Source organism: Arachis hypogaea, chromosome 20 (genome assembly GCF_003086295.3).
Source record: "Arachis hypogaea cultivar Tifrunner chromosome 20, arahy.Tifrunner.gnm2.J5K5, whole genome shotgun sequence".
NCBI classification, from domain to species: domain Eukaryota; kingdom Viridiplantae; phylum Streptophyta; class Magnoliopsida; order Fabales; family Fabaceae; genus Arachis; species Arachis hypogaea.
This window is the reverse complement of record NC_092055.1, coordinates 14,013,018-14,027,036: the sequence shown is the minus strand read 5'-3', so window position 1 is coordinate 14,027,036 and position 14,019 is coordinate 14,013,018. Positions and strand designations below refer to the sequence as shown.

The window sequence follows — 14,019 nt, the reverse complement described above, 5'->3', positions numbered from 1 at the left end:
AAACTCATGTCATTAAAACTAATCTTAGATTTGAGGAGATAAAATACTGAAATCTGAAGTGCTATTCATTCACACGATTGAAATATGTGAAGGAGAACAGAAATAACAACAGGTACCACAATACCCCAAAAAAAAAAAAGTGCCACTGAGAGACCCGAATTTTTTTGGTCCAACCACACACCATAGATGCTCCCTTTCAATTATTGACTTTGACTTTAGCATATCAGATTGGAGAGTAGTCACCCAGGCGCACAAACATGTAGACCATAATTGAAATGACTATTACTGTTAATCATCATTCACTCACCATAATTTGAAAAAGTGCTGCTCAAGCCTCAAATTCAATAAATTAATTGTACCAAAGTAACCCAAGAGTTCCCATACTGGGACTTAATACACCATATTATGCCACATATAAGACTTAAATGATACCGTAATCCAAATAAATAAAAGACACATGCAGAAGTACATAATCAAAACACGTGGAAGAAATGGAAAATATAAAATGAAACACACAAACTACTTTCCTAAACTTTATTAAAATGTATAAAACTTAAAAGCCAATGAAGTCTTCCACTTCCACTCCACTCTCCAAAGTTCAGATCCTCATTAGTATTTCATATTCATGCCTTGATTGTTACACTGCACAAGAACACACCAGATGGTTTTATATCAGAAATTTGCCACTCTGACCCTTTAGCTGCATTTGGATCATACAACAAAGTTTGATAAGAGGGTCCTGCTTCCAGTGAGAATAGCAACAGCTTTTCATCAAATATCCCAAATCTAAAATCAACACTGGAGCTACCAGTGAGTGGAAGTGGTACCATTTTCCACGAATTGTCTTCAGAACAGAATATTGCTAGCTTCCTCTGGTTCTTCCACTCCATACAGAACAATTTCTTTCCCAATACTGCGTGCGCTGTGACCATAACACAGCCGTTCTTGAACTCACCCCAGCTGTGGACTTCAGGGTCATAAACATCAACAAACTTGGAGTTTCCAATTGTAAAGCTCGACCTTCCACCCATGACATAGAGCTTACCATCCAATGAACAGGCAAAGCAACCCCATCTTGGGCGCCGGACACTCTCTATCAGTGTCCATTTGTCGGTGTCAGGGTCGTACACCTCAGCACTAGAGAGAATTTCACCGTCCAATCCATAGCCTCCTACAGCATAAACCAAGCCATTGACTTCGGCACATGCAAAGTCATAACGAGCCACATTCATTTTTGATAGTCTGCTCCAACTGCATTTAATATCCAAAATGGAAAACACACATGAAAAATTTACAAAATTATTACAGGAGAAAATTCACAAGCTTAACAGACAATTAAGTTCTCCAAATTATGAACAGGAAAAGAGGCTATCCTGAACTAGATTTCATATCAGAATTAATCATATGCAATATATTCCCCAGATTTCTAACTAAATTAACAAAAACACGAAAGTCTTACGTACCAGGTAGGGTCAGATACATAAATGGAAGTAACAATTTCATTGCATCCTATTATAAACCATCTCTATTGACAAATGTTGCAATTTAAGTACTCTCAGTTATAGATTTCTAGATAAAGCACAAAAGAAAATCGTACTTGTTGAGGAGCGAGTCATATTGGTAAACCTCTGCTGAGGCAAAGGTACTTCTATCTGTAGTTGAATATCCAGCAATAACAAGAAGCTTTCCATTAAGAACCACCACTCCAAATCCAGCCTTTACCGGACCAGGCATCGGTGGAAGAGCTTGGCATTTATGACTGGGACGATCCATAACCTCCCAATGAGTTCCCTCTCCTTCAGTATCCATTGTTAAGAAATAGAGCCATTCCTCAACCATTCCTGCCAATTTTCGCACAGTAATGAACTCTTTGCTTTGAATAAATGACCTCCATCTCTTACAGACACCACCAATAGTTGGGACGTTAGAACGAGGCACAAGTGCAAGGCAATGTTTTGCCACATCATCAGGCAGACCAGGTAGAATGGGGCTATCATCGTTTTCCAGTACCTCAGAGGCAAAGAAATGATTGGTTTGCAAAGAAGTTAACTTGTCTTGATTGGCCAAATTGGTGAAACACATGTTTCGGCCTGTAGATCTCTTCTTTCCAGCAACAAAACCAGGCATCTTTTCCAAATCAGCAAGTACACTTACCATATATCTCCAAGATGTAGAGAATTTTCCGTGACCAATTAACCGAACAATGAACAAAGGTCTTAATGTGAATTATATAATTAAAGGAATTCATGATACCCTTCACCAATTGGGACTCTACAAGACCAAGGCAAGATAGATGTTGCAGAACGAATCACGTGAGCGGTGTAAGCGGATGATTTTCTGTGCTTTGTCCAGTCTGATTCAAATTCCATAACACAAGTTCTGCTACTACTGTGATTGCTCTGATTTATCTTCGTCAGCGAATTGTTTCTTAGGCTGCTAAACTTGTATCCTCCCTTACACATTGCCCAAAGATCTATAAATTACAACAAGAATTTGTTACATTCTAAAGTTAAAAAAATAAACTAATCAATGATAATCAACAAAATTATTATAGGTACAAACACAGTCATACCAGTGTAGGCCATAGAACTTGGCAACATTCAGCCACCTATAACTTCCATTTTCTTCGAGTTTATATTGCTGAAATGTTAAACAAGGAGAAAGATAAGTCAATTTTCAACACAAGTAGCAATATTTGAGGGAATACATACATAGTCAATGGGGAAACTTCAACTGGGAAAAAGTTCAATCTAGAGGGTTAACAAAAGCAATCGGCATTCTTTTCAATATACACATCAATTGGACAGGAATCCACAGAAATTTAATTTTTATGCAATTTAATGTAAAAAAATTTACAACTAGTCATCTATTGTCCAGCACAAGCGTTTGATTTTCATAGCTTCTATCCCAAAAATATTACAAATAATACCATACAAAGAAATAATTGTGCAAAACTTCACATTAATTTTAGTGAACATTAGAATCTAAAACACTATATTGATTATTAACACTTCAAAAAGATAAGCTCCACTACTTTGTTGAAATCTCATAAATGTGCAACTCTCAACACAAAAACAATTCATAAACAAAAGAGATGAACTATGTACGAAATCTTGAGAAAAATTGAACAACTTGTGACATAGTTGAGACAAATATGAAGTCATAATCAGCCTACTAAAAGATCAAAACATGGGATAAGAACTAAGTAAGTAGGAAGATTCAAAACAAAGCAAAACTAGAACATATTTAGCAGTTCCACGCACTGAAAATCTGTAAGATATGTATGAGATATCAATATTCTTTGCTGAAAAATCCAGAAGCGGAAGTAGCCACCAGATCTGAAATCAAATTACACAGTTCAGATGGGCTTTTCACTTTTCACTTTTCACATTTGACATAAACAAACAAAGAATCAAAATAATACCTAACCAGACAAAGAAAAGCCTTGTTTGGAAGTTGAAACGTTTTCAGGTATGAAATTCATTCAGCAGAGGAACTTAATGTTAAAGAGCGTAATATAAATCTGTTATTTGAGCAGAGATGTATGAAATCAATAGAAGATTTAAGGAGTATAAGAACTAGATTCAGAATTATATTACAGCATACGGAGAAAACTCTAATTAGATCTGTAATAAGAGAAATGGAAAGAGAATAACAATAATAATGATGAAGAAAAGGATGAAAAGAGAAAAAGGACTTACATGATGAGAAAGAGGAAGCAGAATAAGATTAAGAGTGAAGAGTATATGGAAAGAGAGAGAGAGAGAGAGAGAGAGAAAAGAGGATGTAAGAGGCAAAGGGTATTTATAGAAGAATTAGAAGCAAAAGTGTAGGAAAGATAAAGACTTTCCAAGAATGCGGACCGAGTTCAAACGTGAAAAATGAAGAAAAATGGTAATAATTGGAGTCAGCGAAGGAATGAGATCAGTGTTAGGTTGCACTTGCACAACCGTGTTCCACCGATGAAGGAAGAGAGAGGGGGCCACATGTAGGAGTTATTAAAACTTGTTACACAAATTAATTTTTAATATTATTTTTAGAAATTTTAATTTTAATATATTGAGAAGATAAAACAATAATCCAATTAGATTCATTTGTTTAGATAATTTTTTAAATTAGGTAAATAAAGAGTAATTACAATATAAAAATGTCAAGTATAAATTTTTTTTTTTTATAAGTAAGGTAGCGTTTGTTTTGAGATACTGAGACAGAGACTGAGAGACTGAGACACAGTATCATGTTTGTTGGCTCAAAGACGGACACTAAAATTTCTGTCTCTATCCCTAAAATTTCAGTATTTAAGTACCTCCAAAAAGTAGGGACACAGAGGACTGAAATTTTTAGAGACAGAGACTGAAATTTTAATAACATTTTATACCTAAAATACCATCATTTCAATTAATTAATTCCAATTTTATCTTTTGTGCAAATTAAATTAGACTTTTATTCTTGTTTCAATTTCTGTCTCTCACTTTGCATCAAACAGAATATTAAAATTTATTTCGGTCTTTGTCTCTTAGTCTCTGTCTCCCAGTCTCAGTCTTTCAGTCTCTAATTCTCTACCAAATGCTACCTAAGTGACATACATTTTTTTATTACTCACTTTTTTTCTGCGCGCTTGAAGTCATTAATATTCTTTCCAAAATCAATATCAGTTTTCCCAAATCAAATTCTTAACATCCCTCAATCATATTATTACCCATTAAAATACAATTTTTCTGCCAAAATTAATGGAGGTTAAATTAAAAAAATTTAACAATTTCTACTATACAACTTATATTTTACGTATAGACTATTAAAAAATAAAAAATAAAATATAAACAAAAGTTAAAAATAAATTTTTAAAAATAATTATTAACTCGTCATATTAAAATCAATAAATAAGCATAGATATGAATATTAAATAAAAATATTAAAATATAAAATCATGATCTATTAGTGCACATATGAAATAATTTGAAGAATACAATAAGATGCATAGTTTAAAATTTGGTAATATTAATTATAAAAATTTATTAATTATAGACATCATATGTATAAAATTATAAATATTATGAGTACAAAATTATGGATGTTATTAATATGAAATTATGAATGTTATGTGTATGAATTTATAGATGTTATGAGTAAATTTATCAATTAAATAAATTAATTTAAGAATTTGACATTTTTTCAAATTCAATTACGATCAAATTTAAAAACATCGGTGTATGGATATAATATCTAATAAATATGAATTTAATTTTTAGATATAGTTGTATATAATTTTTCGAATTACTCCTTGGATTCAATACATGCATAATTCGAATTGGTTCAATTCGAATTACTTTGATCTTGTTTAATTCGAATTTAACTTATTCGAATTACTTTTGGTATAGCAAATTCGAATTAGTCTCATTCGAATTACAGAATAATTAGCTTTTGGGTGATCCAAGTTACGTTTTTAGCTTTGGTAGAATCATGTAATTTTCTCTTCCATTTAGTTTAATATCGCATTTTACCCTAAACTTATTATTATTATTTTTGTTAAATAATCTTTTTTTTATTATGGATGCAATTAATTATTTTAAGATAATAATTTATTTCATATTTGATGCTGTATAAAAATTAATGTTAATCGAATAAAAAATTAAATAACTAAAATTATAATTGAATAAAAATATAATTTTTAATTCTAAAATATTAAAAATACATTTTGAATATAGACTAATCAAACATATTTTCATTATTTTCAATGCTTGAAAATGAATTCTCTTTTCACAACCTAATCATATTTTTTAAAATGTTAAAAGTTGAAAATAAAAATTATTTTAAAAAAATAAAAATACAAAAATAAAAATAAAAAATATTTTCACAAACTAATCAATTCTTAAATTTTTTAAAAATAATATAATGGAGCAATTGAATCATCTAAATTTTTTGAAAATAAGAAATTACTTTATTAATACCAATTTATCAATTTTGTTATAAGAGATTAATCACTTGTTAGACAAAATGGTTAGAAACCAATATCAATCAAATATTTTTCAAGCTTTTTTGGACTTGATTAATTATTTGGTGTGAGAGTCTAATAGCGTGTAATACTAATCTCCCGGTCTAATTATGGTAATCATTGATGATTGATTATTTGTACGGGTTTAGATAACTAGGACTATAAGATTATTTGTGGAGAAAATAAACATTAAAAGATTTTATTTATAACAAACAAAAAACTTTAAAATTTAGGTTTTAATGATTATTTTAATTCCATTAGCAAACACTCTAAAAGACACTTTTTAATTTACATATGGAGCCTCAGCTGGTGAAGTGCGCTGATATGGGGGAGGGGAGTGCTGCACAGAATGGTGGTGTCAGGGGGGGAACAACTCGGACCCCTCCGAGTGCTAAACCAAACTCGCACCGTCCGAGTGCCATGCAATCCCCTGCAGCAAGTTTCGAACTCGGACCCTCCGAGTTGAATAATGTCACGGACCGTCCGATTTCGATGAAGCCAATCGCACGGTGGGAGTTTCTACTTGCACTTTACACGCGTCGCTCCCTGGTTTTCCCCCGAACGGTGCCCCTGTTTGAATAAAGAAACCCATTTGCTCTTCTCTCACCATCTGAAAACGAAAGCACACACAGTTCACTCTCAAACTTCCTTCTTCATTTCTGAAGCTCATCCTTGCATGGTGGAGGAGAAGGAATCATGCCCAAAAAATATAAAATTAAAGATGTTGATCGATGTGAGCTTCATATTATTCATTATCTCAGTGATCTTGATTATGTAAGTATTTTTTAATTATTTTTAAGTTTTAAAAATTTAGTTATATTTATAATTATTAATATTAAGAATTTAATTATTATGATGGTGATTGTTGGTAAAAAATGCAGTTGATAAATAAAAAAATAGATTAATTATGACTAATATTTCAATATTTCTTAAATTTTTAAAAAATTTTTTTGCAGATTTTTAGTAAAAAAATATTATTATTAACAAGAAAACATTATCATTATTAATGATGAAAAGATTTCGGTAGGTATAAAAGAAGAAGTAAATAGATCTCTTATTCAGTAGAGAATGTTGAGATTTTTTTAAAAATTATATTAATTTTTAGTATAATTATATGTTTTAGTTAATTAATCATATTTAAATATTTCTTTAAAAAAGTTAGTATATCTGTTAGAGAAGAATTTAAATGTTAATGTTATTGTTATTGGTATTGTGACTGAGAAAAATGTTAATGCTTAATGATTAATAGGATTATTTTAATTAAGCCATGCTATTTTTTTAATTATGACAATGTTTATAGTCTTTAGAATACGAATGTTAATATTTTGTAGAAATGTTGATGATGGCATATACTGATTGTTAAGGATAAATAAATGTATAGGTCATGACTTTTATTTTTTAATTATTAATAATTTTAAGGATTAATTAAATAATTTTAGAAGTTAAAAGAATTAGTTATATAAGGATTTACTGAAATGATTGATGATGGTAAGTTAGTAACTGTTAATTATATGACTAGTTATTTGTTATGTTTTTTGTAGAAATTAAGAATGTTGACATGTAACCACCCACTTCCTCCGGATCGGTATAACGATAGGGTGGAGGAGCATTTACGAATTACTGGGTTCTATCATGTGTCTCAGATTGGAATAGTTCAGTGTCAGAAAGCATTGGTAAATGCTCTAATCGAACGTTGGCACCCTGACACCCATACGTTTCACCTTCCCATTGGTGAATGTTCCGTGACTCTTGAAGATGTGGCTCTAATACTTGGTCTTCCCACAGATGGTCTTCCAGTCACAGGGATGACAATGAGTAGTTTTGAAGCCATGGAGGCGGAGTGTCTGCTTCAATTTGGGATTGCACCTCGTAGAGAGGACTGTAGATCAAGCTGCATAAAACTGACATGGCTCCGGAATCTAAAAGAGAATTTAGAATTGAATGATGAGATCAGTATACAGAGGTATGTAAGGTATCATATTATGTTGCTGAAGTTATTTATGTATTAGCCATGTGGACTATGTAATATTGTTGACATAATAGCCTAATATGCTACATTAGATATTTTTCTATTAATGTATTAACCATCATTTTAGCTAAGGCTACAGAAATGTTATAATATTAGATTGTTATTAATTACTAGGTATGTGAGGTGTCACATTATGCTGCTGATTGGGACGATACTGTTTGGGGATAAGTCAGGGGCAGGTGTGCACTGGAAATTTCTACCATTGCTTCGTGATTTTGTTAATATTGGACAGTATAGTTGGGGTTCGGCATGCCTAGCACACCTTTACAGGGCGTTATGCAGGGCATCTCGTTATAACTGTAAGGAAATAGATGGTCCACTAACACTGCTGCTGGGTTGGGCTTGGATCCGATTGCCATATCTATCGCCGCTTCCTAGAGAACCCCGCAGTTTTCCACTTGCAAACAGGTAATATTATGTTACAATTTATCCATTTCTTGATATTTAACATTCAGTTGAGCTAATTGATAACATAAGCTTAGGTGGCGTAACTGGGAGCGTGGGGACCGACGATATAGATATCTGAAGCTAGCTCACTTTAGGAAGGCCTTTGATGAACTTCAGGATGGCCAGGTGTGTTTTAATTAAAGAAGCATTACTTTTGGGAATATTGGGCTTCGACAAAACCAGTAGTCATTGTGTTAGAGTTATGTATTGTGGGTTGTAATAATGAGTTTTCTTTAATTTTTCAGTTTGTCTGGGTTGCCTATGCTGTGGATCGTGTGGATCCGAATATAATTCCTGCTGAAATATACATGCAATCGGTTGTCTGGAGCGCTACAGTTCCATTGGTGTCGTTTGAATGTATCGAGTGGCATGCCACGGATAGGTTCAGGCGACAGTTCGGTTTCGTTCAGGGAGTACCTTCTCAGGAACAGAAATTGGATAAGGCTCATGGAGAGACTCTGACTGGACCTAAAAATCTTAACTGGGCCACGACACCGACTCATTCAAATTGGGTAATGCATTGGACCAATCGGTATCACTACGTTCTTTCTGAACCTCCCATGCCTTCACAGCCTTCCTTGGATACCTACCTGAACTGGTACCGATCAACATATGGGAACCGCTTAGCCTTGTCGAATCTTGCGGGTGAAGAGAATGATGAAGGTAACCAGGATCTGGATGTGGGCAATGAGGATATGGATGAGGGTAATGAAGATACCGATGAGGGTAGTCAGGATATGGATGAGGACAATGAAGAGCAGGAGCAACATATATCACCTCCAGTTCCGCCTCCACAAGAACAACCTCAGGCCTCAACCCAGTATCTACCTCAGCCACAGTTCACCCCATCATTTCCAGTACAGCAACAATATTGGGGTATGTCACAGTTTGAAATAGGTGATGGAACTTCTTTCAGCCAGTTGCTTGGGTTCATGTCCGCAGAAGGAGCACATTCACAACATGGCGATCTGCCTGATTTCATGCCTGGCAGGTATTCGTTAGATGCAAGGTATCCAGGCCATACCTCATCCGTTGCTTCTGGAGGCTTTGTATCTGTTGACTCTAGTAGGAGTGACGGTGGACGAGGTGTTCTGAACAGTCAAAATCCTAACCGATGTAACATGGCACGGGTTGAGGAAGATACTAACGCACTCGAACAAGAAACCGATGCGTATCTAGTAGATGACCCGGATGAAGAGGGCGATGACGACGAGGATGAAATTGAAGAGTTCGATGAGGATGAAGAATCTCGCAACGATGGTATTATGTTTACTATTTTGCATTACATATTCCATGACTTATTTACTTTCTTTGCATAAATGGCATATCTTATTGGATTTTGCTTCTTGATTTGTGGTATTCATGTTGGTATTTGAATATGTAATGTGCTGCACATACTTGTTTATTCAAAATTTTTTACAGGTCAGGCACGTAGTCCAGATGACAACGTCAAAGGTTACAATCTGAGGATTGATCCGCCACGTCGGAGTGCTAATCGTTTCACCCCTTCTGTCTTCAAAAAAGCGGCCAAGAAATGCAAAAACTTTGTGAAGGATGTAAAGTGGAAAATGAGAAAATAGTTCTTTCCTTTTGTTTAGAGTTATTTGTTTTTGTTAAACTTAATGTATTGATGACGTTATGTAATGTTATGAGTTATATGTATTTGTTAGATATTATGTATTGTGATGACTTTATGTAATGTTTAGAGTTATTTGTATTGGTTAGACATTATGTGATGATGACAATATTTTATCATTTAGACTTATTTGTATGTGTTGGACCTTATATAGAGTACTTTATATGTGTTGGACATTATTGATGTATCAGCCATCTGGAGCATGTAATAATGTCTCTTAAAACCTTAATATAGATATAGCATAATACTAGAGTGTCATTAATTATAAGGTTACATATAGTAGGTCATGTTACCTCAATTTGCTCAGTCAAGTTTTATTATACAATATCATATAAAAATGATTAACAAGCCTCCTTTTTAATTTAAAATTCTTATTCTTATTTATAGTATCACTAAAATATATTTCAAAGCAGTTGTAGGACATTGTTTGATTTAAAATACAAAAATCAAATTTTCCGATGTTTGTTTTAGAAATTTTAAAAAAAATAAAATATATTTTAAGCTGAAATCTAACATTTCAATTTCTGTTTTTAAAAAATATATAAAGGAAAAAAATCTAGATTATACTCTAATTTTTGTTTGAACAAATTAAAAACTTTAAAAGATGGAATAATACTAGAGTGTCATTAATTATAAGGTTACATATAGCAGGTCATGTTACCTCCATTTGCTCAGTCAGGTTTTATTATACAATATCATATTAAAAATGTGAACCTAGGGGGCTTCTCTGTTGGTATTTGAACCAACAAACTGACGGCATCTGCTTCGACTATGTCCCTCAGCACCACATAGAGTACATCGCCTAGGACGACGTAACATCCTCGTGTCCATCTCATTCAGAAAACGCGTCATCCTGGGACGACCTTTTGACACCCGTCGCATGTACGGATTCGGTATGAACCGAGGTCCGTTGTAAGCAGGCCATGTGGTGGGATTACCTAGTGGCCTAAACCGTGCTCGGTACACCCGCCGCACTTGATCCATCTTATACACATCATGAACATAAAGTCGCCAATCAAGTCGCTGGTTGGCACAACATGCGAACACATGTCGACAGGGGATCCGGTCCACCTGGAACTCACCACAGTCACATCGAAGGCTACGTAGATCAACTGCAAACTCTAGCCCACTTGGCATCTCACGAACCTCAAAGACCTCATTCTGGCGGTCAAAGCAACTAACCTGTATGTTTCCTGATGCAAGTTGGTTTGCATGCAACTTCGATGTCACTATCTCAGAAAACACATGGCCAGCATTGATCCGGGCTTCCGCCTCCGCTCTTTTACGGGTGAACAACTCATTTAGCCTGTAGAATGTTGCCTTCACAAGAGCTGTAATGGGAAGATTGCGAGCACCCTTCAAAACTGAGTTGATGCACTCCACTAGATTCGTTGTCATGTGACCCCATCGGTACCCGCCATCAAAGGCCAGTGCGTACTGTTCGCGAGGAATTCGGTCTAACCAGTTTGTGTATGCCTCGCCGCGGTCCCTTAAACGCTGGTAACGCACATCGTACTCCCGCACCGTCCTCGAATACCCTAGCAGATCAAAGCATGTAGAAAGCAAAGTAATTAAATTCAATAGATTTATTTAAGGCACATCTACTAATAATTTCCTTAAATTTAGTAAATGTTTACCGATGTTAACGACCAATTTTTGTAGGTAAGGTGCCTTGAATTTTCTCAGAAAATTCGACTTTATATGCCTGATGCAAAACATATGAAAAGCTCTAGGAGGTGACCAAGCTCCGTTACTTCGTTCGACAGCTGAATTTATGGACTCGTGCCTGTCAGATATTAGACCCACTCCATCCCGAGTAACAACATGTTGACGGAGGTTACTTAGGAAAAAATGCCATGCATCAGAAGTCTCTCCCTCAACAATAGCAAACGCAATCGGAACGATATTGTTGTTTCCATCCTGGGAAACTGCCACAAGCAGACAACCCTTATACTTTCCGTACAAGTGAGTACCATCTACCTGGACAATTGGCTTACAATGTCTGAATGCCCTAATACAAGGGTAATAACTCCAGAATACACGATGCAGTACCCGAATATCACCCACCAAGTCATCGCCTTGATATACAGGCATAGTCTCAAAATGGACAACAGCTGATGGCTCCTTGTGACACATGGCCTCAAACCATATAGGCAAGGCTTCATACGATGCTTCCCAACCTCCAAATATTTTTTCTATTGCTCTCTGCTTAGCCAACCATGCTTTCCGGTAACTGACGGTGTAGTTGAATTTCGATTGCACTTCAGCTATTACTGATTTTACCTTTAAGGAGGGATCAACTTCAACCAGTGGCTTTATTGCTTCTGCAATTGTGATAGAGTCCAGTTTCGAATGATCCTGTGAAATGGTGGCTGTGGTACAGGTGTGGCTACCATTATACCTCCTTATAACCCAACAGTACTTCCTGCTGATCAAGCTAACCCTGATAAGCCAATCACACCCTGACCCATACTGTGTACACTTGGCATAAAATGTCAACGGCTCAGACTCATATACCCGGTAGTCTACGCTTCGTCGTATAGTATACTCCTTAACCGCCTTAATAACAGCTTCCCTGGAACTGAACTCCATCCCAACGACGAATTCACCATCTGCGACCATAGGAATTTCTGCTGGGACAAATGCCATAAGATAAATTTCATTATACCGCAGCAAATGTAAAAAACCAGTATGCTTTACTTAAAAATCGTTCAACATTTTATGATATCAAACTAAACACCATAAGCACATCAGCAGCAAATGTAAAAAACCGGACCGGACCGACCGGTTCGACCGGAAAACCAAACGAACCGTGCCGGTCCTGTCCGGTTCATGCCATTTGAACCGTACAATAGATTGAAGCTGTGTCGATAATTGTTACAAACTCATGCAACTTGCTACAACCATATCTTATACAGCATAAACATTATTTCCTAATAAGCACATGAAGCATATAAAAGAAAAAAAATAAATTCCTCAATCAATGTGTAACTACAAAAACACTTATACCACGATTACGTACCTGCAGTCATATATTCCGGAAATTCAGGAACATGCATGGCTTCCAAGTCTAAAACTCGCATGAATGATGGCTCCTCAAACGGCACTTCGTTTGCAAGTGCATTTGCCACTTCTGTCACATCTGGGCACATGGTTCTCTCACCTTGATCTTCATCACCATCCGGAACAGCAAATTCATAGTTGCTTTCGAACTCTTCTTCACTGTCACTATTATAATCTTCCTGTAGAATATTCCGGTCAGCCTCAGATTGTTCAAACTCAACATACAACTCAATGAACGAGATCTGAGACCGGTTTTCAATATACATTGAAAACATCTCCTGCATGCTTGCATCGTCCGTCACATATTTGGATTGATACTGTACGAATCCACCAAACACCTGTATGGGATATCTGTATAGAATACATGATATATTTCTTGCCCTCTCAGAACCAATTTTTTCACGGATTACTCCTTTGAGCTCCTCAAATGAGATAACAAAAGGAATAACAATATCTACTGGGCTCTCACAAATAAATTTTACTCCTTCAGCCGTTTCTAACAAAATCTGACCAAAATAAAATAATTTTAGCTGAACTCGGTCACTCATTTTTCTCACTCACCATAAAAGAAACATAAGCTTGCTCTTAGATACTACATTATCAAAATCAAAACTGAAAAAAAGAGAGAGTTTTGAAGAAGAAGGAAGACGCAGCCGTTGAAGAAGAAGGAAGACCCACATTCTGTCCCACCTACCAGTTCACTTCACCCTTTTATATCACAACCTTTGAGGAACTCGAACCCTACGACTAGGTTTAGTTGAACCAAAAAAAAATTTTTCTCAGACCGAACTCGGACCATCAGATTTTTATGTTTCCTTGCCACACGGAGGGTCCGAGTTCATTGATCACCAA

The 14,019-nt window shown here is 35.3% G+C and overlaps 1 protein-coding gene across 4 annotated transcripts; it reads right to left on the bottom strand.

Moving 5' to 3' along the window:
• Positions 1-312: 312 nt before the first annotated feature.
• On the bottom strand, positions 313-3,968 carry LOC112782421 (F-box/kelch-repeat protein At1g67480). 4 transcript variants are annotated; one of them, XM_025824782.3, is made up of 6 exons: positions 3,702-3,859; positions 3,425-3,523; positions 3,264-3,338; positions 2,573-2,640; positions 1,598-2,473; positions 313-1,251 (listed from the first exon to the last, which is right to left on the bottom strand). In XM_025824782.3, exons 5-6 carry the CDS (start codon positions 2,155-2,157, stop codon positions 624-626), a joined length of 1,188 nt encoding a protein of 395 aa, XP_025680567.1. In that variant the 5' UTR covers positions 2,158-2,473; positions 2,573-2,640; positions 3,264-3,338; positions 3,425-3,523; positions 3,702-3,859; the 3' UTR covers positions 313-623. The 4 variants fall into 4 exon arrangements, with proteins under 4 accessions (XP_025680567.1, XP_025680566.1, XP_072085217.1 ...); XM_025824781.3 differs by lacking the exon at positions 3,425-3,523 and having other exon boundaries at positions 3,702-3,968; XM_072229116.1 differs by lacking the exon at positions 3,264-3,338.
• Between the last annotated feature and the right edge of the window lie 10,051 nt (positions 3,969-14,019).